At 44.9% G+C, this 25,838-nt stretch overlaps 1 protein-coding gene across 5 annotated transcripts in view; it reads left to right on the forward strand.

Annotated features, from left to right (window-relative positions):
• The window catches only part of SV2B (synaptic vesicle glycoprotein 2B), a 92,872-nt gene that overhangs the window by 41,677 nt on the left and 25,357 nt on the right, over nucleotides 1-25,838 (forward strand). For all 5 annotated transcript variants that reach the window (XM_037145068.2, XM_037145066.2, XM_053658815.1 and 2 more), the window contains exons 2-6: nucleotides 7,843-8,695; nucleotides 19,119-19,299; nucleotides 19,635-19,786; nucleotides 24,132-24,265; nucleotides 24,449-24,538. In XM_037145068.2, coding sequence (XP_037000963.2) covers nucleotides 8,248-8,695; nucleotides 19,119-19,299; nucleotides 19,635-19,786; nucleotides 24,132-24,265; nucleotides 24,449-24,538 — 1,005 coding nt within the window. In that variant the 5' untranslated portion in view covers nucleotides 7,843-8,247. The remainder of the gene's footprint in view (nucleotides 1-7,842; nucleotides 8,696-19,118; nucleotides 19,300-19,634; nucleotides 19,787-24,131; nucleotides 24,266-24,448; nucleotides 24,539-25,838) is intronic.

Genomic DNA, 25,838 nt, shown 5'->3' on the forward strand with positions numbered 1-25,838 from the left:
AGGAGGGGACAAGTCACCAACACAGTGCTCACAGGTAGCACCTGCAGCACCCAAGCTCCCACTCTGAGGAAGTGAAGCACCCACGGGGCCATTCTGATGAAGGGGACATTGCAGCACACCCACAGAGTAGAAGTACCGTCACTATTGACTACATATGGATCTGAGAAACGGGTTCAGGGAGCGGGGGTCCCTCCTACCGTGAGTTGGGGGAAGAGCAGTCCTCTGTCGCTAGTGACGAGTGAGCAGGAGAGGGCGCGAAGGGTGGAAGCACCTGAAGATGGCGTGGAAGGCTGGTCTCTGGACCTTATTTCTTTGGGGATTCAGAACAAGGCCCCACAGGGTGGGGGAACTGAAAACCCAGAGGTTCTCCCCTAAGAAGGCTGTGGATTGGCTGTTTGTGGGATGAGAGGAAGGCTCTCATTGGCTCTGGTTTTCATTAATGTAGAGATTAGTGAGTGCGTGGAAAGGCCTGTATGTCTGTGGTGCATTTTATAATACTAGCTTTTTTTATTGAGCTCTTTCTTGGTGATAGACACAGTACCAAGCTTTCTGAACGTATCACCTCACTTAATTCTTATAACAGTGCAATGAACAGAAACCCATATGCTCCTCATTTTACACATGAAGATACTGAAGTCTAAAGGTCAAACAAGTTACGCTGAGTATCTGAGCTTGAAGCGGCAGAGCTGGTATCTGTCTGTGCTATGGATACAGGGGATAAGAATTTGCTTTACAACATCACATGAAGGCATTGGAAACATCCATTTTTCTTCGTCAAGTTGCAGCAGGGTTGGTAAGATGGCCACTATCAGTCACTTTCGGGGCCTCCTCCCACACTCCACTGGACCGCCGAAGTCATCCCCCAAACAGAGGGGGTGCCTGCTTAGTCCGTGGCCGCAGCTGCGGGGATTCCGCTTGTCCTCTCTGCTACTACTCTGTGCTGCCTGCAGGAGCAGGCTTGCTGTCATCTGCTGGGCAGCTCCGGTTTGGATAAATGCAGTGACCCACTCAGCGATTCTTGATTCTGTTTATGGGTGGTGCTGGGATTGGGACCCCGTTTGCTGCTGCCAGGCCCACAGTGTGACTAGCCTGTGTCAGAACTTCACAGCTGTCCCTCATTCAGGGTGCTGCTGTGACAGGGACAGCATTCTGTCCCCCCTCAGGGAACTCACCCTCTCCTCCCAGGAGTCCCCTGCCCTCAGGGCTTGGGTACCACCCCTGCAAGTCAAAGCACAGGTCCCTTTCCTTCCAGCTCAGCTCCTGGAAGGGTCTGGTTTGGCTGAGGACTTGGCTGAGGACTTGCTTGGCTTTGCCCTTGAATCCCTAAGAAATTGTTTACTGCTTGATGGAGGATGAGGAGGAGCATGGGCCAGAGCTTCTTGACTTTGAGGGGGCGCAAGAATTTCCTGAAGAACTTGCAAATAGAGCAGATTTCTGCCCCCCTTCTGTTTCAAAAGGTGTAGAGTGGGGTCCAGGAATCCATATGGAACTGGCACTAAGGGATCTGCCCACGGGTGGTGTGAGGGCAGACAACACTGGCCTGGCCTGGGGACCCAGAGGAGCAGAGAGGGAGAAAATTAGCATTTCAGAGACTCCTGCCAGGGACATTTGCATAATGTAAATCCATTTATATAACATCTCGGAAACTTGGTATAATGAGATCAATGTTTGTATGATTTATCTGGCATTTTTACTTATTATAGTATGATCATTTTCTTTTTTAAAAAGTACAGTAGTTAAAAAACCATGGCTTTTCTATCACCATAATATTCAGCTGTGTGAGTATGCTAACATTTATTACGTAGCCCCTGTGGCTGAGTCTGTGGGTTGTTTTCCAGGTTTGATTTTTCTAAATAATACTTTGATGAACTTCTCCATACATTATCTTGCTTTTATATTTTAAAACAAAGAATAATCCCAAACATTCCAGTTAAGGCAAGCATTGATTTAAAAGATTGAATACACCGTTAAAGTGTTTCTTTTCTTTTTTTAAAAAGATTTTATTTATTTTAGAGAGATGGGGAAGGGAGGGAGAAAGAGAGAGAGTGGAACTCAATGTGTGGTTGCCTCTAGCACACCCCATACTGGGGACCTGGCCTGCAACCCAGGCATCTGCCCTGACTGGGAATCAAATCGGTGATGCTTTGGTTCGCAGGCCTGCACTCAACCCACTCAGCTACACCAGCCAGGGCCAAGTGCTTCTTTTTTTTCTCCAGCAAAAGATCACGTGGTTTGGTTCTCATTTAATAATCAATTATTTCTCACACCTGGGAAACTAGATTTCTGCTTTAACGCAATAGATGACTCAGCTAAGAACAGAGAAATACTTTTTTCCTCCCCTCTTTTTAAAAATGGAATCTTATTTGACGCACTCGATTATATTTGTTTCAGGCATATGACACAATGATGCGTCATGTATACACCTTCAGAAGGGAGACATACTTCTGATGTCATACTAATGGGCAGACACTGGTGGCTAGAAGCCTCAGGAACACTGTCTCCCTGTAGCAGCCAGATAATTCCTGGTGTTCTCAGCCCACAGGTTGATGGAGCCTACCCAGAACCATCAGACAGTGCATTTCAGGAGGTATAGATATATACAGGTGGTTAAGATATATTTTATTGAGCTCAGGCCCATGAAGCAAAGGGTCACTGGTTTGATTCCCAGTCAGGGCACATGCCTGGGTTGCAGGCCAGGTCCCCAGTAGGAGACACATGAGAGGCAACCACACATTGATGTTTCTCTCCCACTCTTCTTCCCTTTCCCCTCTCTCTAAAAATAAATAAATAAAATATTTTTAAAAAATAAAAAAAGATATATTTTATAGTCAGGAAGTTGGTAACAAATAACTCAAGCATTCCTTACAAACCTTGGACCCGACAATCTCAGTTGGGAGCTTGATGTTCAGAGAAGGCCAGAAGGGCAGGCAGAGTGCAGGGCTCCTTGTGAAAGGTGGCATCTTCAGGATGTCAGCTGACCAGGCTTTTAAAGCAAAGGTAAACCAGTTGGCCTGTGCACAGCATGGGCATGGGCACTCCGGCTCCTGGGCCATTTCTGACTGACTTTCAGCGAGGCACCGAATAACCGTTAATCCCCTTTACTGGGCAAGCATTCACAAACCTGCTGTGTTGAAAGACTGTGTTTGATGCTGGAGATTCAAAAATAATTCAAAAATCCCCTGCTTTAGCTATCCTGGAGTTGCCGAAATCTCCTGGCAGAGAGACACCTACATAATTACAATAGAAAGGGATCATGGAGACGTGTGCACAGTGCCAAGGGGTCTCTTGGAGCAATTCTAAACATCTAAAAAAATGATCAAATTGCAGAAAAATGGTAAATCAGTACGTAAATGTTGCTCTCACAATACGTTTAGCATTTTAAGAAACTTCCCAACTGTTTTCCAAAGTGGCTAAACCGGTTTTCCTTCCTACCAGCCACATCTGAGAGTCCCGGTTCTTCACATCGTAGCTGTTGTCTGACTTTCGATGGCGGCGGCTCAGAAGGGTGCATTGCGGTAGCTCATTGTGGTGTGAAGTAGGTTTTATTCAGCTCTTCTTGAGGTCTTTGCAATAGCAACTTGCATTATAAATCTCCAAAAGAGGATGGGCAATAGAGTATCCAAGGTTTCCTCAGTTTGGAATTCTTTTTTTCCTCCCCTTTAAGTGAGCCTGTTAAAGGCCTACTGTTTTACAGAACAGATTTTTGGGAAGCATTGCATCATTTAATGATGATATTATTTTTAGCTTTGTTCTCTGTGATATTTAATCAGGAACAAGTGTTTACCACACAGTGGTTTTGAATCAAATAGTGTAGATTCAGAGGTTAATAGGATGTAAGAGGGGAGGATGCTTAACAGATTAGCACTAGAACACTTTTGAAAGGCGGTTGTTCTCGTGCAACTAAATGTCAGTTTGTTTTTCTTTGTACTTGGTTCCCCAGCTCAGCCCAGATAGGCCCGGAGTCTCAAGCAGAGAGAGTGTGGGCTCAAGCTGAGATCCTGGCTACATTTTACCGATCAACACTCATTCAGATGATAATACTAAAGCCAACAAGCAACATGAGAATAAGTACAAATTTGTACTGATCATGTCTGTGCCAGGCACTGTGCTGTAAGGGCTTTTCATGGATTATCACACCAAATCCTCACAATGACCCTACAATGTGGGTACCATTGTAATCATTTTACAGATGAGGAAACTGAGGCCCAGAGTGGTCCGTAGCTTGTACACAGGTAGTAGGAAGTAGTGGAGTCGGCACTTGAACCTGGAGTCCAACTTCAAAGATGTAAATAAAGCACATGATAAACTTGGTATAGTGCCTGGAACCAAGCCACAAGGCAAGTAGTCAGTGAATGAAAGATAACATTATTAATGATTAAGATTGTATTTTTTTAAATTACTGCATGATGCTTTGTATTGTTCTACTGTCTTACGAGAGGCAGACCTTTTGAGAAGGGAGATCAAGCCATGTCATGTCTATTACAATGCCTCTATCACCAATGGTCCTGGGGAATGTTTGTCGAGGTTGGGTGAACAGTTAGTTACCTGAGAGTCAGAACCTCAATGTCAAGCTTAGCTCTTCAGGTACTCAGCTTGTGACTTTGACTTGGCTCAAGGATAAGAGAGATTGGGAGAGAGTTCCAATCTCTTTCATTGTACATCACCCCTACTTTTTTGTTTTTTGAACTTGGCTTCAAATCAGACCCTAAGATTAATTCTCTGTGTTAATTTGTGTACATTCTTTAGTCATCTTAGCCCTCAGTTTCTTCATCTGTGAAATGGGAAGAGTAGCCTTGCTGCACTATTGGCTATGAGAATACATAAGGTACTGCTTACCAAATGCTCACCTTAGTACTCAGTGAGTAGTTAAGCTTCTGGCTGTGTTATTGCTCTTTGGTTGATAAACTCTAGGCTTCTTAGAATTTATCAACCGTTTATTCAACAACGGTTATTGCGAAAACAACCGTTGTTGAATATATTAGTTTTCTGGGGCTGCCATAACATACTACAAATTGAGTAGCTTAAACAACAGAAATGTATTGTCTCTACGGATTTGAAGGCTAGCGACCTAAAATCCGTATGTCAGCAGGTCCTGTCCCTTTGGAGGGCTGTCAGGCAGAATTGTTCCCATGCCTCTCTCAAAGCTTCTGGTAGCCTCAGGCATTCCTTGGCTTGTAGACGGTGGTCTCCCCATGTCTTCCCGTCACCTCCCCTCTGTATTAGAGTCTGTCTCTGCTTTTCAGTCCCCCCTTTTAGAAGGGCACCAGTCACTTGGATTACAGCCCACCCTAATGACCTCACTTAACTAGATCACCTCTATAAAGACCATATATCTAAGTTCCCATTCTGAGGTTCTGGGGATAAGGGCTTCATCTTCTCTTCCTGGGGTAGTCACAGTGCAACTCCTAACACTGAAAATGATTAATAGTTGTATGCTCTAGGAAATGCTGAGAATATAACTTGGCATTTCTCAATGATAAGAGAAAGAATAACAGTAACATGGAGCAGAAATTCCTTCCTCCTCCACTGCACTTGACATTCAGAGCTATTTCTTTAACCGGATCCGGTGAGTAGTGTCAGTTTTGAGGAAGATCAACTTCTTCCTGCAGAGCGAGTCCCCAGGACCTTCGCCCTGTGTGACATTTCCCTCATGTGCCTTTAGAATTGCAACTCTCCCAATTCAAGTTCATGACATTTTCGCGGAGCCCCCCGAATGGAAATAACACACCAGTTCTCTGGCAGCCGGCATTCTTTCTTCATTTTTTATAGCTCTCTTCAAAACTCTCATGCCGTTTACATGTGATTTATATTCGTCCTGTGGTCCCTAAGTGGATATAATAAAAACAGATTTAGAATATTAATCTGGCATGGCCTGGGCCAGCATGGTCAAATACACATTATTTACTGGGGATGATGGAAAATTGAAAAGGATAAAGTGGGAATCGGTTCTTAGTGAATATTTCTTGCTCGCTCTCACAGCGCTGTTTCTCGAAGTGCAGTCCACTGGATTCCTCGCGGTGTTTTGGGAAAATGCAGATGTCCATGTCCTGTACCCACTTTGTAGATTCAGAGTCTTTGGGGTGGGGCAGAGGAGGATTTGCATTTCTAACGAGTTCTCCCAATATCCTGAGTGGTCCTGGCCCACTTTGCACTGGAGAACCATTGATCTTGGGCATATCACTGAGAGAAATGTGTTGTGTTATTTGAATTCACAAATGTGTTATGAGCGCCTGAACCGGAACCTCTTCGGGACTGAGGGTGAGCAGGGCCAGGCAGGCAGGTGCGGGGCAGGGATCCAGGGATGTGCTGGGGGCAGGGGGAGGAGTCCAACTGCCATGTCAAGGACAAGTGGGTCCCGTCTGTTGTGAGGTGACATCTGCCAAGCTTGATGAAATGACAGTGCAGATTTGAGGTGTGACAAGGGGACCTGTAAAGGTTGATGGCATACGTACACTTTGGCAGGTAGATTTTTGCCTGGGATTAGGTTTCCAGCAGCTCCAAAGAAGGGATCTGAGCATCCACCTGTATTTGAGGGAGACTTGGAGGAGGGTGAGGGAGGTAGGAGGGGCCCGGCCTCCACTCCTGGGGGACTGCAGCTGGGCCTCATAGCTTCTTGGGCAACAGTGGGAAAACTCAGATTTCTGACCTTGAACCAGCCCTTCTGCATGCTCCCCAGGTCATCTAAAGTGACAGTACCTTGGAACAGCATTTGGGAAGCACTGGGGCTATGGAAAAAACTGACTTTGGCATCACTGGACCTAGCTCTGTGGCCTTGACCTAACTCCATCTGAACCACAGTTTCTTTGTCTGTAACAGAAAGATGCAAATACCTTTTTTCCTTCCTCTTCTGCATGTTGTGAGAATCAGGGATAAGAGATGTGACACACTTAGCACAGTCAGCAATAGTAACTGGTGTTTCCAAACCTGGTGAGAACTGGGGTTCTGGGAAGGCATTTAGGGCAAGTTGTGCCTGACCACTGGACATACAGGAGTCACCAGGGGAACCCAGTGATTAGAATTGGGATACAGGAACTTGGCTCTGACAACAGTGGGTCCTGACTTTCAGAACTGGAACTGGAAATATAAGGAGAAACCATAATGATAAAGTTTAAATAGCATTTACCGTGCAGGCCTAGCACTGTTCCAACACTTTTATGAACGACTTTAGGAGTTAAGCACTGTTGTTATCTGTTGTAGAGATGAGAAAACCGAGGCTCAGAAAGACACAGTGATCATGTGGCAGAATCAAGTTTCAGACTCAAGCTCTCTGACTCTGGGTCTTCAGCAGTGGGTCCTGCCTATTTAAGCCCAAGTACAAGGTTACAGTGGCCCTCAAAACACAAGGCTGAGTTTTAAAAGTAAGGTGGGCCCTGGGAAACATGGTCCTGGATATTTCTTTCCCACCCATTTCTAGATGTAAAATTGTCCATCCCCTTTATAACAAAGTCAGAAAGCTGGCATTTTCCTAACAGAAGCTGAGCTGTGGTAAACCTGTTTTGTTGCCAAAGGCTAGAAAAATGTTCGCAGAAAATCTGCAACACAGAATTGTCTTGCATTGAAAATCCTTTGCCTGCTTTTTGTTTTATTCTTGGGTAAGACTTGACTCCTTTTATGGGTATATCAACACTTCAAAGACCTCTCTGACCCTCTTCTTTCTCTCCTTATTGTCTCACTGACTCAAGCTTCATTCATTCTCTACAAATCCCAATGTCTCATCAAGGTTTCCTACACCTTGCACATGACGTGCTGGCGTTAGCAAATGTATTTGTTTAATTCTGAGAGTGTTCGCTGGGATTTTGTCAGTTTGTAATCCTCTTCTCTTTCCCTTCTCTGTACTCCCAGGACATAACCTTCAGTAACAGGACAAGTCAGGCCAGCCAGCAAGCTGCCACGTCCTGCCAGCACCTTGTCAAGGAACCCAGCTGGACCCATCGCTAATCAGCATCTCTCAACATAAGGTCTCTGGGTCACTGAAGGAGACTAGAGCAGAATTTGAAATTTTCCAAAGATTCCCAATATACACAGACGGCGAAAGGATACTTAGGTTGTCTATACACAGCTCTGCTCTACTTGAGAGACATTGGGAGAAAATACAGGTGTCACTTCTATCCCAGAAGTCACACAAACAAGTTCTGCATTTGAACTTCTGCACAGAAAATGGATGATGGTTATTGAAACGGCCCAAACTGGTACCACAGTGTGCAAGATATAGCTCAAGAGGTAACCAGACAGTCCCGGCACCGAGGAATGGATGACTACAAATACCAGGACAACTATGAGGGCTATGCCCATGATGGCTACTATCGTGGCAATGAGTCCAACCCAGAAGAGGACGCACAGAGTGATGTCACCGAAGGCCATGATGAGGAGGATGAGATCTATGAGGGCGAGTACCAGGGCATCCCTCACCCGGATGATGTCAAGGTCAAGAAGACCAAGATGGCGCCCTCCAGGGCCGATGGCCTGCGGGGCAAGGCAGACCTGATGGCTGAAAGGATGGAAGATGAGGAAGAGCTGGCTCACCAGTATGAGACCATCATTGATGAGTGCGGCCACGGGCGCTTCCAGTGGACCCTCTTTTTCGTCTTGGGTTTGGCCCTGATGGCTGATGGGGTGGAGGTGTTTGTGGTGAGCTTTGCCCTGCCAAGTGCAGAGAAGGACATGTGTCTGTCCAGTTCCAAGAAAGGAATGCTTGGTAAGTGGAAATTTCCAAAGACCTTTCTCTGCATGACGGTGAAATATGGAAGGGAAAGAGCAGTACAATGATATAGCACCTGTCACTGTTAGGCTCCTTAAATCTATCACGATTCCCTTTCAACATTATCATTTTACATACAATTTGCCTTTAAGGTGTTTTTAATCTTAGAGAAGTTAATTTATTGGCTTAAGTTTACACAGCTGGAGAGTATCGGAGATTTCTGCTCAGGTCTGTCTGACTCTCAAGCTCATAGTTATTTTTCCAAATCTTGTGGCCTCCTTGAGAGTCTGACTTCCTTCTTCTTCCTATTAAACCATCTTCCATATCCAAGTGACAGGTACGTTTTGTGAGTGGTAGGCCAGGGGGCTCTTCAACTCAGTACTTTTCTCTGTGTCCTTCCAGAATCTGATCTGTCCCTGGTTTGTCGTGCGTATAAGTGTTCGTGGGCAAAATGCCTGTGTGTCTTGGGGATGAATGCCAGGCTGAGTACACCCACGGAGCCCCTGAAGGCTTTTGGGAACCACATCGTGAAGCACAGATGGATTCTGCAGGATGGAGGGCCAGCTTTGCAAACCAGTGATGAGACTAGCACCCTCAGAGCCAAGTGTCAGCTATCAGGGCTTGAAGCAGAAAGGATTCTGTGAAGTTAAAGAAAGAATGGGCACCAATAGAACGGCAGACAAGAGATTCATTATAACATAGACAAGGATTTGTCTTGGCCATTAATTGTCCTGTGAAACAAATCCATTCTCTACATGTAGAGTCTGTGCATTTGTTTAGCAAACCTACAGTTGCTGAGAACTTCCTGTGAATCAGGCTCTGACTCGAGACCTAAACGTGCTTAATGGCCCTCAACAACTCAAAGTCTATCTAGCAACTTAGCTTATTCATTCAACAAATATTTGTTAATTTGTATCCACTGTGCTAGTCTCTGTGTTTAGCCCCTGGGGAGAAAATAGATGAAGTCCTTAGCTCTCAAAGAACGTCTCTCTAGCAGGACAAACAGATATTAACAAACAGACTTATTTAACCACGGGAGGGATACACTCTATGGAATACCATGTGCTATTCTGGCCCCCAGTGCTTGCTTTCCAGCAAGGGTTGGCAAACATTGTATCCAAAGGCTCAGATAGTAAATATTTTAGGCTTTGTGGGCCCAGATGGTCTCTGTCACCACTAATCAGCTCTGCTTCTGTAGCACAAAAGCAGCCATAGACAATACGGAAACAAATGGGCATGACTGTGTTCTACTAAGACGTTTTTACGGAGAAAGGCCATGGGCAGGATTTAGCCTATAGGTTGTAGTGTGAGGGCCTCTGATACAGAATCAGTGTAAATAAAGTTGGGATGGAAACATTTTTATTAAAATCCTTGGGGGGAGCGGGGTGTTAAAAATGGTTTTCTCCATTTCTGCTTTTAACTGTAAGGACAATTTAAAATGATTAGAACTGTGTCGATATGACCCGGAGGAAAAACCAAAAGAGACCGGGTGTACACAAACAGAAGCAATGACTTTAGAAACAAAGCTGTCACCAGGAGTTTTTAAACACCCACAGAACTACAGTCGAGTTTTAAAATTATTATTTTTTAAAAATTCTGCTAGGCGACTTTAAGTTCGAATAGATGTTTTTAAAAGGACCCCAAACCCAATGCAAAGCAAACTATTCCTATTGATCTAAGCACTCCCAAGATGTTAATTTATTTTGTGGTCTTCTCACTGAAGCCCCTGGGTCCCTGTTGGTCCCAGTCAGCAATGTCAGTAATGATTTCACGCCCTCTTGGTCTCCCTGCCACCCTGGTGCCCAGCAGCCTCATTAACAGAAGCAGCAGCTTGGTCAACACTTCTGCTGGCTCCCAGGTCAAACGCTGGGAGTTAAGGGAACACGGTCTTAATCTGAAGAGCCCACATCTGTGCAATTTTGCTTTTGGCATTTGCCAAGAAGATGCCATGCTTAGACCCAAGACAGAGAGGCAGGCCATCTGAGCAGAGATGGCCTTCTGTGCACTTCTAGGGCCCCATTTGTAGTCAACAAAGTGAATGTCTAAGTGGATTGGGGAAGTGAATGATTGAACGGCATCATGAGGCCAGCATTTCTCATGTAACCTTGATAGTTACTGTGGTAGTTAAAGGATTTTTATCTCGTTTTATCCTCTGCCTATGTTCAGTAAATTAACACCAACATCTTCCCATAATTGTAAAAATACTTCCTAAGCTAGAACTGGGGGTGGGGGGACTAGTCTTATTTTCATGCTGACCAAAGGAAGGACAACCCACTTTCAGGCACGAGTTCCATTTTTGCATTCAGAATTTTAATTTCCTGGAAGGGTCTCGTCACTCGGGGTATAATTTATTGGCTGTTAGTTTTTCTTACCACTTGCAGTGGGAAGGCACAGGGAGTCTTGTGCTTCAGACAGTGATTTAGAACTTAACAGGGGACCCTGGGGCTGGGCGACTGTGGAGGACACTGAGGATGTCAGCTGGGTGGGTTCATTAAAACCCATTGTGAGTCAAATTTGCATAGCTGCTCAGAGATGGATGTGTTACTCTACTGTCACAAAAGATTCTTCTTTCATTGTTTTACATGCAAATTCGAGGTGAGCATCAGGGCAGAACGTTTGATTTATGAGCCACTTTTTCTGTAGCTTTGAATTCACAATGTCAGTTCCTGAGCGGAGGGGTCGCTCAGTGCTCCAAAGCCAGGCACAAAATATGTGCTCAGTAAACACATCTGGCGTAATGTTTCCTGTGCATTGCATTTGTTGAGGCCATCATAAAGACCTTCCGCATTTCAGGGAGAGGAAATGGGCTCCCTGAAGGACGGCTTGATGGGGGAGTGACAAGGTTCTGCAGAGCCCGTGGGACCAGAGATATTGCTGAGCCATTCGCACAGTACAGTCAGCTATCCACTTTCTTTTCTCTTTCTTTTTAATGTAAGAAAAAGATTTTATTTATTTTTAGAGAGCAGGCAAGGAAGGAGAAAGAGAGAGAGAGAGAGACATTGATGTGAGAGAAACACTGATCAGCTGCCTCTTGCACACACCCCAACACGGAGCCAAGCCAGCAACCCAGGCTTGTGCCCCAACCAGGAGTTCAACCTGTGACCTTTTGCTTTGCAGGATGATGGCCAACCAACAGAGCTACACCAGTCAGGGCTGTTGACTTTCTTTCAACCAGTCCTCCGTGTGTCCTCGCTCAACAACATGCACTGATGACATTTTGGGCTGCATAATTCTTTGCTCTGGGGTCCCTGTTCTGTTCGTTAGTGGGTATTTGGCAGCCTTCCTGGCCTCCCACTGGATGCCTGCAGCATCCAGCTCCCATTTACAACACCAGAAATGTCTCTGGGTATTGCCTAACGTCCTCGGGGGCACAGAATGACCTCTATGTGAAACCATTGCTTTAGATGAGTGTTCTCAACCCTGCCTGCCTGTTAGAGTACTGAGGAGCTGTTACACACACACACACACACACACACACCTGCTCTCGAGTAATTAAGCCTGAATAATTAAGTGAGGTGTGGCCATAGGCATTTTTTTAAAACAGCTCCCTGGTGATTCTGTTGTGCAGCCAGGTGGAGAAGTAGGTGGTTTACTCAGAAAGCCAGGGTCAGTCAAAGCAGCTGAGATGCCAGCATTTTTTGCTTATCGTGCTATGAAGGAGCTCTGCCCAAATGGCTTCCTTTTTGTGTTCGTGGAGGTGGCGGGGATATTTGCATTCATTCTGACCAGCATGAAAAAAAGAAGGGATTGTGGCCAAAAGTCTTGCTTGCATGTGCATCGTGCTTGACAGGTTTTCTGTGGTTGTCATAGAGGCTCTCATCTGATCTTTAAGTGACCCCATGAGATGGTCAGAGTGATGACCCCCCAGGGTATGTGATGAGGGAACTGTTTGCTCAGAGACCTTAAGAAACTCATGCAGGACTGCAGTTCCTGATGCAGCTCTCATGCCCTGTGTTGCCTCTCATTGGCACTCATGTTCACCGCGGGCCACTTTACAGCACTGGGTTTGGAAGGTTAGTTTTCTCACATGTTGATTCTTCATAGAAAGGAAAGGAAGTGATGCTGAAGACTCAGCCATTTCCCTGTACCTGGTCTGGCCTCAGTCACCTTTCCTTAAAGCGAAGTATAATGATCACACTACCACCACCAGGAGTTATAATTTGATGAGCTCTTACCTTGCATCCATGTTATGCTAGACTTTTTTTTAAAAGGCTTTATTTATTTTCAGTAAGAGGGGAAGGGAAGGAGAACGAGAAACATCAATGTGTGGTTGCCTCTTGAGCGCCCCCTACTGGGGAACCTGGCCCACAGACCAGGCATGTACCCTGACTGGGAACCAAACTGGTGACCCCTGGGTTCACAGGCGGGTGCTCAATCCACTGGGCCACACCAGCCAGGGCTATACTAGACATTTTATAAGTAAAATATTTATTCTCCAGTCCTTTACAGAAAAAGTTGGTTGAGCCCTAGTTTGAAGCATCACAGATGTCTCTCTCAAGAGGTGACATTTAATCTGGAAATTTAAGAAACCTAAATAAGAGGTAGCGAAAAATTTAGAAAAGTTTTTCCCCCCCAAAAAAGGCTTGTTAGAGAAAACTTGAAAGATATTTTAGTCAAAAAGAGCTTTTTATCGGAATCTGGCTTTGTCAGGTAAGGAGCGAGGGAGGTACATTTAAAGGGCATGCTGCTATAAATAAGTTTCTTCTGCTGGTCTCTATCCTCTTTCCTCAAATTCCTTTAGTATATGGTTGGTTTGATTTTAAAATACCACCGAGTTACTTTTATTTTTCTAATCCTTTGTCTTTCTCAGGTCACAGACAATTCTAAAACAGCAATAGCAACTTTTACTTAATTGTGCATTTACTTTTATGCCAGGCATCCTGCTAGACACTTTCAGCCCACTGTCCTATATATAGAGAGCACCAGTGTCTGAATTGTACAAAGCGGAAGCCACGATCACAGGAGCAGGATGGGCTGGTTGCCCATGGTCACCCTGCAGGACTGTGACCCAGATGGTCTTCTCCAGACCAGCCTCCACCTTTCAGGGCACCTTCGGTGTGGGTCCTCCCTCTTCCTGGGACGGGCACTTCATTTCCTTTGTGCCATTGTCACCAATTAAAAGCCCTTCCCATCCTGTCACCTCCTCCTCCTCCTCACTCCCATCCTCCCTATGCTGCAAGTAGCTACCATGGTTTTTAATTTCCTTAAAAAAGCTCAAGAGTATTAGGGGGACCTCGCCCTCCTGTGCCCCTGAGCCTTTTGAGTGGAACTGAAGAACAGATACGCTTTCTAGCTTTCTTATTTGCTTAGTCCCTTATTTGCTTCCTGCCAATGTAATTTTTGATAACTCCATTGCACTCTAATTTTCCAAAGTTATTGTCTTAATTCCTTTTGCTAAAGACAGATTTTAAATGAGTTTAACAGCACAGCCATTTCAGAGGCATTGCTGATTTCACCTTTTTCTTTTTTGGGGACTGGCCCCTCTTTTCAACTCCTCCCTTTTCATTGCCTCCAAAGACGGCTCAGGGAAGGAAACGCTTCTTCCCTCTGTGTCCCGGTTTCCATGGATGAGGGCCCTCTGAATGGCATTGACAAAAGACCGATTACCAAGAGAAAAACAGAATTGATTAACAGGTACAGCGCACATACACAGGGGAAGCTTGGAGGATGGTTAGAACTTGGGCTCAGATAGCATGAAGAATAATACATCTGGGGAGATAAAAGGAAAAAGGTTTTCAGCCTTCACGGGTGGCAGACTATGGGAATGTAAACAAATGAGGCAAACTAGTGGAAGATAAGGTTGCTTTCCTGAGTTTCTTATGTAGAGTCTTCTAAGTGCTGTGTCTGGGCTGATAAGAGTCTGGTGATTGAGTTTAAGTCTACTTTTAGGGACAGGGCTCAAAATAATCCCTTTACATGTGCTACATTTTGAGACAGTGTATCCTAGTCCTCTACAACAGCATTTTGGGTTCTCTCTAGTTCCTCCCAGTCAGGTTTGGGAGCAAATGCACCGGGCTTGGAGCCAGGAGACGCAAAGGGCCATGTATACCAATCCTGGGCCAGTGGCTAGGTGCTGGGAGAGTGGCTGCCTTTCTCTGGAGCTCAGCTGCCTCATCCAGTTATGCTCAGGGGTTGCACTTAAAGCTAACCTCGAAGATTCATCCATTTCTCTATGTGTCTGATGGGTCAGGGTGTATTTAGGAGCCAGAAATCATCATGCCAGTTATTCAAAAGATAGGTTTAATTAATAAAAAGTATTAACTGGACAAGTGAAATGGCTTTTTTTTTAGAAGTCTACTGACATCTTGAATGCAGGGAGCAGCTGACACCTCTAGGGGTAGGGGAATAAAAAGAAGAGACTGGAATTATTATGACCTAAAAGCTCAGAGAAGAGGCCTCGGGGAGCTACAGCTCAGGTCTCTGGAGAGGGGAGGGGCTCCTGGCAGGCTGGTGCTGGTGTGGGCAAGGACAGAAGGGCAGGGTGTGGCTGATTCTGCTAACCAGATTTAGCTGCTGCATTGCTGCTGTAGGGTGAAGAAGTGTGACTGCTGTGAAAATTATGAAACCGAGAGCACAGGCCTTTTCTTCATTCTCTAGCTGTTATGCCTCTGTCTAGTGCCCCCTAGTGGAGGGCCTAGCGGGGACTGGCTGGCAACGCACACATGGGGTTTGTGGGCTAAGCAGGGGCTGGAAGGGTGGCTGTGGAGCTGAGAGACAGTAGCTTAGTAACTGGTACAATGTTTGTTGCTGACATTCCAAACCAGTGGTCTAGAACCGGGGTCCCCAGCCTGTTAGGAACCGGGCTGCATAGCAGGAATAAGCTTGAATGTAATGTGCTTGAATCATCCCAAAACCATCCCCTCCCCACCCCTGGCTGTGGAAAAATCATCATCGATGAAATCAATTCTGGGTGCCCAAAAGGTTGGGGACCACTGGTCTAGAAGGTTCTCTCAGACTTTCTTGCTGGAAGTGGGTCATATGGCAGCCGAAGATGGTTTTAAGATACCCTCCTCAGTGAGTAAGGCCGTCCTGCTAGACATAACTCACGATGGCTCAGAACTGAGCAAGACTCAGTCTGCAGGGAACCAGATGTTGGACACCCTTGGCTGGTCCAAGCTGGACTGAGCTGATCAACTCACAGTGTAACAGGGAACACTGATCCCCACGTTATTACCATACAGTGTGACACATTTTATGAGCTGGATTTGCAAATCATGATTCATTTTCTCAACCACAAATGCCAGTGACCTGATATAATGGGAAATTGTTCAGTATATCTTCCAAGCTCAGGGCTGAGGAATTGGTGAAACAGGAAGGAGGGGAAATCCTCACTGTGAGCCCTCCAAGTACACAGGGAAACCTGCCCAGGAGAGAGCCCAGGAGCACAGGCCCGGCAATTTCCCCTCAATATCCCCACCTTCAGCTTCACTTAGGTCTTGGCCCAAATACCCCATTTTTGTGAAAACTTCCCGATCCACCTTATTTTCAATTGCCACCTTCCACCCTGGCTCTCCCTATTTCCCTCCCCTATATTATTATTTTTTATAACACCAGTAGTCCACTTATTATATATTTTACTCACTTCTTTGTTTATCTCTTGTTTCCTAACTAGAATGTAAGCTCCACAAAGGCAGGGGTCTCCTTGTGTTTGCACCTCACCATATCCCCAATATGCTGCCTCCCCAATAACAGGCATGTAATAAATATATATGTAGATGTATAGGCATATTTCCTGAAGTAATATTATGTACTGAAAAGAAAAAGAAAATAACATATTTTGTGACTTTGAGCAATATAGAGGGTGAAGAGTTACAATACAGGTGAGTGAAGAAAACCCTAGCTTATAAAAATCTTTGACAATACCTAGTTGTCATTTCTTTTCATTTGGTAGAATAAAATAAAAGAAGGAATCTGGCTGGTGTAGGTCAGTGGATTGAGTGCAGGCCTGTGAACCAAAGTGTCACAGGTTCGATTCCCAGTCAGGGCACATGCTTGGGTTGTGGGCCAGGTCCCCAGTAGGGGGCATGTGAGAGGCAACCACACATTGATGTTTCTCTTCCTCTTTCTCCTTCTCTTCCCCTCTCTCTGAAAATAAATGAATAAAATCCTAAAAAAAAAACACCTCATCTAAAAAAGTAAATAAAAGAAGGAAATATGGCACCTCCATGTTTATTGCAGCATTATTTACAATCACCAAGATATTGAAACAACCCAGATGTCCATCCCTTGATAAATGGAATATTATTCAGCCGTAACAGAATGAAATCTTGCTATTTGTAACAACTTGGTGGGCTTTGGGGGCATTATGTTTGTCAAGTGTAATAATAAGTCAGGCAGAATAAAACAAATACCATGTGATTTCACTTATATGTGGAATCTTAAAACAAAACAAAACAAAACAAAACAAAACAAAACACCAAGCTCATAGATACAAAGCACATGTTTGCCAGAGGCAGTGCTGGGTAGATGGCTGTAGGGAGTAACTAGGTACAAACATCCAGTGATAAGATAAATAAGTCATGAGACAGTAATGCACAGCATGGTGCCCATAGTTAATAACACTATTTTGCATATTTGAAATTTGCTAAGAGGGTAAATCTTCAAAGGTCTCATTATAAGAAAAGGAAATTCTGTAACCGTTATGGTGATGATTGTTAAGTAGACTCCTTTGGGTGACCATTTCACAATATAAACAAATACTGAATCATTATGTTGTACACCTGAAACTATGAATATGCTGCATGTCAATGAACTCAATAAAAAAATAAAAATAAATGGAATGAAGCCAATCTGTCATTGGGAAGAGAAAGCACAGTGTAGTTCAATTCCTCCTTTTGAGGACCTACCTTCAAAGTGCTGAACTAGCTCATTTAAGTTTTTTGCTCCTTATGGATCCTTCTGGGCACACATCTGAATAAATAAAACATTGGCAGGTACTTTCTGTGGAAGACAGTTTGCATTCATTGCTTGATTTGCAGTCAAGGCTGGGCAAGGGGTACTCAGGAAGCTTGTATGCATCATTTTCTCTGAATGAAGGACATGCTACAAAGTTTCCTCCATGGGTTTAGTCAATACCATATATGCTTAGCACGGTCATTGGTAATCGGTAAGCACTCAATATTTAGTAGGAAGGACTTATTCACGTGTTTCTGGAGATTTGCCACCTCTACCAGGATACTGGCTTCCACTGGAATACCATCAACATGCCTACAACAATACATTTATATGAAAGCTTAAATGAACTGATTTTATTCTAAGGCAAGTAGTAGTTATACGCATTTGAGATTCAAGAACAGCTCATTGCTACTCTCTTCCACATTCCTGAAAGAAATGTGAAAACTGGCTATAGCTAGGAAAGGTTCTTTTTGGGTATTTAATAAAATCTGGGCATTTTAATGAAGCAGCTTGCCTTGTTGGCAATTGTTGATTTTCATTTGTAGCATTTTCTTTCTTCCCAGTGTTCTCCACACCTGCTTTGCTATTTCTCCCTGGACATTCTCTCTCTCTTTTTTTATAGATTTTTTTTTTTGCTATTTTTTTATTTAATTATTTTTCAAGTACAATTTTTTGTCTATTTCTCCCATCCCAGCCGCCCCCCCCATCTCCCTCTTTTTATAGTTTTAAAAATTAAAAAAATTTGCCCTGGCTGGTGTGGCTCAATGGATTGAGTGCCAGCCTGTAAACCAAAGGGTCACCGATTCAATTCCCAGTCAGGGCACGTGCCTGGGCCGCAGACCAGGCCCCCAGTAGGTGGGCGGGGGAGAGGCAACCGCACGTTGATGTTTCTCTCCCTCTCTTCCTCACTCCCTTCCCCTCTCTCTAAAAATAAATAAATAAAATCTTTAAACATTTTTTTCAATGATAGTTTACATTCGAAATTGTTTTGTATTAGTTTCAGGTGTACGGCATAGTGGTCGGAAATCCTATGCTTTACACAGTGTTCACACTGATGTTTCCAGTATCCCACCTAGGACCAGACCTGTTACAATACTAATTACTATAGTTCCTAAATTGTACTAGCACTTCTCTCTTGAAATATGATCCCACAGGTAAGGAGATTTGCATCACAAACACTTTTTCTCACTTAAAAATGAAATTACGGCATTTCCCTTTTCTGCATATCATGCATCTGGAAGAGTAGCGTTTAAGAAAGGAATATCGAACCCAGCTGTGGTTACCTTTGTTAGTATTTATACAGATGTATAAACCCACGAGACCGTTTTTCTGAATAGCATTCCCAAGAAGTTGGATTTGTAGAAAACTTCTAATTTGCCATGAACGTCTGTTGCATTCCACCTGTTATGTTGGTGACATGGAATTTCTGGGATGCATAAAAGTGGGCGTTGGCTTTTCTAGAACACTGCACCGTTTCTCATGTCTTGTCTTCTCTCTCTGCCTTCTCCCCTCTCCTTCCCAACAGGGCTGATCGTCTACCTGGGAATGATGGCGGGGGCCTTTATCCTGGGGGGCCTGGCCGATAAGCTGGGGAGGAAGAGAGCTCTCAGCATGTCTCTGGCCCTCAACGCCTCCTTCGCCTCCCTCTCCTCCTTCGTGCAGGGTTATGGAGCCTTCCTCTTCTGCCGGCTCATCTCGGGCATAGGGTATGTAGTCTCAGAGCTTCAGATGGACCCCCCTAGACCAATGGTCCCCCCCATCCTGGAACTCCAGTGCTGAGTGGTACCTCCAGAAAACCCTGGACTGGGTTTTTGTTTGACTTCCAAGATACTACACTGAAGTCAACCTTAGAAAGGGGTTAGGTTGTGAAGTCAGTGCGTAGAAGGTCAACACAACCTGGCCCTGCCTTGGCCAGTCTCTGAAATTCACTCGGTTATTTTGCCCCGGAGCCTAAGGGTTGGGTGTAGGCAACTCGGTTTCTGCTGCGACCATTTTCAGTGTGTGACTTGACTCTTTGTTTCTGGCATTTCCCCCCCTATAGTATTGGCGGAGCTCTGCCCATTGTTTTTGCCTATTTCTCCGAATTCTTGTCTCGGGAGAAGCGAGGAGAGCACCTCAGTTGGCTGGGCATCTTCTGGATGACAGGGGGCATCTATGCGTCCGCCATGGCCTGGAGCATCATCCCACACTACGGTGAGCACAGGGCTCAGAACAGCCCTGGGCCCTTGTTACCGCGGCACCTGCCTCCTGGGGATACTTTCTGTCCTCAGCCTTGTTCCCTTTATTCCCACAGTTCCTCTGTATGATTTTGATCTTTCTAAAAAAAAAAAAACAACAACTTCCACCACTGGAGACGCATTGCTAATTTCAGTACCAGGATTTCAGGAAATAATACAGTCTGTTCCCCCATCTCCCACCCCACCTCCCTCCTCCCTAATTCTCTCCTTTCCTTTCTTCTTTTTATTTGAAAGGATTTCACCTATTTCCTCAGCCCCCCACCCCACAACAAGTTAGGCTTTGGTAACCCCATCTTAGAGATGAGGCATCAGAAGCCAAGCGAAGCTGGTGCTTTGGCCAAGGTCACAGCACTGGCATGACCTTGAATCCTGTTGCACCCCCACCAGCCCTGGCCGCTTTGCAGTATCTTGAAGACCGCAGAAGTGGAGCAGCCCCTACAGACAAGGTCTTGGTTTCAGCCAGGATAATTTTATTATCCTGGATAATTGTAAAAGCAGATTCTCTAGACAGAGACCTGGCAACGTGAACTTTCACTGTCGGTTTTGTGAAAAGTAAAGTAGGGAGAAGATGGCAATTTGAATTTGATGATGACTTCTCGGTATCCCAGGCAAGAAACACCACCAGCATCCTTCAGAATCATTTTCAGAAAACCACCGATTACGGGCATAGGCTTTGCTATCATTTAGAACCTGTGGAGGGATAGGGTAGCTGAAGCTAACCGCCTGTTCTCTACTCATTCACCTTCTTGGTGTCCTTGTTTTAAATGTGGTCCTGCCTGTGTTCTGAGCTAACAGAGGCTCCACCCATAACTTTTAAAGAAGCCTTAGTGCAGACGATGCCTCCTCTATTAGTCAAGCTGAAGCTGGGGGCATTAGCCTGATAACCCTCTAAGCCCCGAAATCTTAGTGGTTTTAAAGCAATAGACATTTCTCCTTCCTGTAAAGTCTGGCAGATGTCTCTGATCTGCAGGTAGCAATGAAAGCATTTAAGTGGGGAGCTCCTTGACCCCATGGCAGGGGGGTGGTGCGTGGCTGCTGACTGACCTCTACTGGTTGAGAGCAGGGCTCCTGATTAGACACTTTACCCCAAAATGAACAAGGTGATTTTTATTTGTATGCCTTTATGAAATCTTGCATTTAAAAATACAAGGCTCTTACAAAGAGTTGAGGGAAGAGAAGTGAGAGCAAAGAAGGACATGTGTGGTCAGTAGAAGGCAGTGTTAGGAGTAGGGAACAGAGAAAGATGGGAAGCAAGGGAGAGATGTGAAAACACACTACTGTGAGTGGTGTCAGTCCTCGGCAGCACCAGAGACCTAGAGTAAAAATCCAAACTGTTCACTGAGGTCAAAGCCACATGAGAGTTAATATAGCGTCCACCCCATTCTGAGCACAGAAGCTGGCATATACTAGACACTTAACATACTTTGTTGAATACGTAAAACAAACAAACAAACAAACAAACAAACAAACAAACAAACAAACAAAAAACACCAAGCCTCTTAGATGACCTGGCTCAACTGAGACAGGCGTTACCTTGGGGGAAATCCATCCCAGAACTGTGGAAGACATGAGACACCGTGAAACAGGAGTGATGATCTATTTTAAGCCTCCTTTGACCAGGACCAGATGTTTTGTCCACAGCGCACCAGACATTTGATGGTATTTCTCAATACGCCTAAGACATTAATCCTCTCACCGCGCACCCCCCCCGCACCCCCCAGCAGGACGCACGCAGGGGTCACTGTGGGAAGGAGGCTGGTGTTTGTGCACAGCTTGCACAACTCACTTAATTGCTTTTTCAGGAACGAAGTGCTGGGAGGTCTTGGCCCGGGGAATTGGGTAACTGAGTCATTGAGAAAGAGAATTGCCAAACTCAGAATGCTTTTCTGGGAACTCAGGAGCAAAAATATGTGTATATTGTGGAAGAGTAGTTCTCATTGTAGTCAGCTCCACCAGCTGTTTGTAAAATCCTGACACAGGAAAGTAGGGCAAGCGGAAAGACCAGTGAGCAGAGCAGTCCGTCTCCAAATGAATGGCCATCCTATGTATCGGGGCGGGGGGCAGTTCGGTACTTAATTTTATTAATTTAAGGCCCTGAGGATGTGCCTCATAAACGTGGTAAGAGCAGATTACTAAAATCACCATAAAAACCATGGGGCATGAAAGGATATTGGATTTTGGATAATTTAAACATATTATCATAAAAAAATCTTTCTGAGGCAGGATACTTCATAAACTCACAAGCTTCTGCCCTTCCCTTCTTATCTCGCTGAGACTGGCTCCTCTGGCTTTGGTCCATTTTACTTCCAATTCTGCCAGAATAGTTTTTGGATGTGAGTAATAAATATTGCTGTGGTTTTATCTCTCCAGTATTACTCTCAGGAGAAAGGAAGGGCTTCTTAATTAAAATAAAGGCAGACAACCCAACCCCAGCGAGATGGGAGGGAGAAGAGGCCGCTCTGTGCGAGAGGTTTGATGGCAAATGTTGGATGACGTGTGTGTTGTGTGTCGAGGTCACTACAGCTCCACCTTTCCCCGCCTGGGATTCCCTCTGACTCATCCTTCAATTGTACCAATGGAGTGAGAAGTATCTGCAGAAACAGTAGCTATTGGTTAGCAGCCCACAGCACGAAGAACAACTCAAAGCACAATGGGGATTAATAGAGAATTCAAGACATCGGCAGTCCACTGCCGTTGGCCTTGTGGGATATTTTTTTAAGTCAGTGGGATAGTGATTTTTACAGTCAAGTAATGATTACCTTCTTAACTTCAGAAATCAATATATCTATTTATAAAGTTTCGTTTTAAAAAAATGCTGCTGGAATCGTCTTCAGAGATATTTTGGGTGGCATGAGAAAATCAATCTCTTTAGTTTATAACCTTGGTGTAAAAAAAATTCTTTTGCTGATCTTTGCTGGTGTTCACCTATTTTGCTCAATATCTGTGGCATTAAATGTCAAGTAGCTATTTCTAAAGAAATCAGAGCTACCTTGCAAGCAGGTGAATTGGCTGCTGAAAATGTTCCCACTTGGCACATCTGCACAGGTATCAGTCATCGCCTGCATGTTACAGCTGTGAAAACCCACTCATACAGTAACAACGTGAGAAAACCAGAATCTGAACTCCGATCTGTGGGACTGCAACAGTCCAGGCTCTTTCCACCGTGAGACCGATCCCTAACAAGGGAAATTTGTGATCCATGAGGATATTGAAGAATGTTTTATGCCCCTGTCTGGTGTGGCACAGTGGATAGAGTGCCAGCCTATGAACCAAAGGATCGCTGGTTCGATTCCCAGTCAGGGCACAAGCCTGGGTCACAGTCCCCGTCCCCAGTGGAGGGCGCATAAGAGGCAACCACACATTGACGTCTCTCTCCTTCTTTTTCTCCCTCCCTTTTCCTCTCTCTAAAAATAAATAACATCTTTACATAAAAAATAATGTTTTGTGAGTCCTTAAAACAATTTCTGAAAATGAATTTTGGAAATACTTTGAATAATGAAAGCAGAATAGGACCTGGTTACTGTTTCACTTCAACAATGGTAGAATTTATTTGAAAATAGAAGCTGAGTTTTTTTAAATAACAAAAATAATATAAAGACTTACAATGGTTTCCGAAGTGTGTTCTTGAACCCTGTGTGCTGGAATCACCTAGAGCTGATGTTGCCCTTTGACCCGAGTAAGAGGAGCCCTCTGTCCAAACCTTGGGTCATATAAGGCCCTGCTCTGGCTTTCCTCCAGCTGTTCCTTCCCGTGAAGTGAGGGGTCTGTGAGGCCAGGACCCCCAACGTCTGATCCTGCAGCTGGGTCTCAGGACCCAGGAATTTCCACTGAAATCAAGGGATCATGGCAAGGATGCCCATTGTCACCATGGACGTGTATATGGTGTGTCCACACATGTGAGCACAAGCCCCTCACTCTGCGGGAGGGGGCCGGGAGGGAAAATAAGGGGGTCCCACAAGGCTGGGCCCTGTGCAGTGCGGGACAGGGGAGTAGAACATGTGTTATTGAATAGGTTGTTAACTTGAATTTTGATGACTACGTAGGAGTTGGGATATTGCCTCTGTTTGCACTCTCACTGAAGGCCCGTAAATGTTGTCAGCCCAGGCCCACTAGGGGTTTGTCAGGATGCAGACTCCCAAGCGCCTATCCTGGATGCAGAGTCAGAAGCTTTGGGGGCATAGCAGGAAGTCTACCTTTGAACCTGCTTTCCAGGGGGTGCTCTTGTGCCCTGCAGCTGGAGAGCCAGTGCTTCAAGGTCACCCTGAGGTGGTGACTGAGATCCTCCGATTTCCTCTCGGCAGGCTGGGGCTTCAGCATGGGCACCCATTACCACTACCACAGCTGGAGAGTGTTTGTCATCGTCTGCGCTCTGCCCTGCACCGTGTCCATGGTGGCCCTGAGGTTCATGCCGGAGAGCCCACGGTTCCTGCTGGAGGTGAGTCAGTGCTCCAGCCCCAAGTGAGAGCCATGGGACCACGGCAGGAGCTAGCTGTGCTTCCTCAGCCCCGAAGACGTTGTAGGTGGACACCCCTACAAGTCCACCTTCCTTCGCCTCAGACACAGATATCTGCACTAACCAGCAAAGGGTTTTTCACGTCTCCTTCCTTGGTTTTACCAGATGGGCAAGCATGACGAAGCTTGGATGATTCTCAAGCAAGTCCATGACACCAACATGAGAGCTAAGGGGACCCCGGAGAAGGTGTTCACGGTGAGTGTGCGGTCGCCTGTGCCAACACGAGGGGTCCTCTCCCCTTTCCTGGGTTGGTTTGCTGAGCAACAATTTTTTATACAAGCACGTCACAGAAAATGTGTCATGAGGTGAATAAAACCCTGACATTCTAATCACTGTTGTAATTAATTCTTTGCATTTTGATGGTTAGCCTTCTTAGTACTGACAGTAATTGAACAAGGGAAGGAAGCTAGCTGTATTCATGAGGAAATAACATAATTATGTGTATTTACAGATACATTGTAATTTAAGAGTTCTCATAAGTATTCTGTATGTTGTCTCATAGCCTTCATAACCATCCATTTCATAAACATTAAGAGTAGGAGCGTCAACACAATTTTTCTAAACATGTTCCTAAGGTTAGAAATTGATTTCTCCTATTTTATTTTCTTCTTCACGTAAATGTTGCTGCAGTGAGCCTTCTCACACACAAGGTTCCTTCCCCTTTCTTTACGTTCTGAGTTTGTTTTCTAAGAGTCAATGCCTAGAAATAAAATGACTGGTTTTAAGAGCTTGAGTGTTTTTATAGCTCTTGAGATAATGTTGCAAATTATATTTCAATAAGGTCGTACCAGCCTACAAGGCCACGAGCAACAGGTTACCCATTCTATACCCATTTCTTACCTTCATTGGCTGTTAGCCTGAATTTTATTTCTTGTTAGTTTATGAAGTTCAAAAGTTACTAAATAGTAGTTTCCATGAAGATGTCCTGTTCATTACCAGGATCTGTTTTCCTCCACACCAAGCTCTGTGGCCAACCCTAAGAAACGCCTGCTGCTGGCATGTCTGTGCACCTGTTGGCATAACTTTCATTGACTCAACCTCAAATCCATGTCCTCCAGGAAGCCTTCCTGGATTAACTCCCCCACCCACATGGGGGTGCATATATATTTTTGAATTGGTGTTTTTGTTTTATTTGAATAAATACCCAAATGGAGTGCTGGATCATATGGTGGTTTTAATGTTAATAGTTTGAGGAACCTCCATACTGTTTTCCACAGTGGCCGCATCAACTTACATTCCCGCCAACAGTGCACAAGGGTCTCCTTATCTCCACATCCTCTCCAACACTTGTTATTTCTTGTTTTTGTATAATAGTCACAGGTGTGCGGTGATATCTCATTGTGATTTTTATTTGCATTTCCCTGATGATTAGTGATGCTGAGCACCATTTTTCTGTGCCTATTGGCTATCTGTATGTCCTTTTTTTTGGAAAAATGTTTATTTAGATCCTCTGCCCATTTTAATCAACTCTTTTTATTTTTGCTTTTGAGTTGTA

This window comes from Artibeus jamaicensis, unplaced genomic scaffold (genome assembly GCF_021234435.1).
Source record: "Artibeus jamaicensis isolate MK-2021 breed Jamaican fruit bat unplaced genomic scaffold, CSHL_Jam_final scaffold_612, whole genome shotgun sequence".
Taxonomy (NCBI): domain Eukaryota; kingdom Metazoa; phylum Chordata; class Mammalia; order Chiroptera; family Phyllostomidae; genus Artibeus; species Artibeus jamaicensis.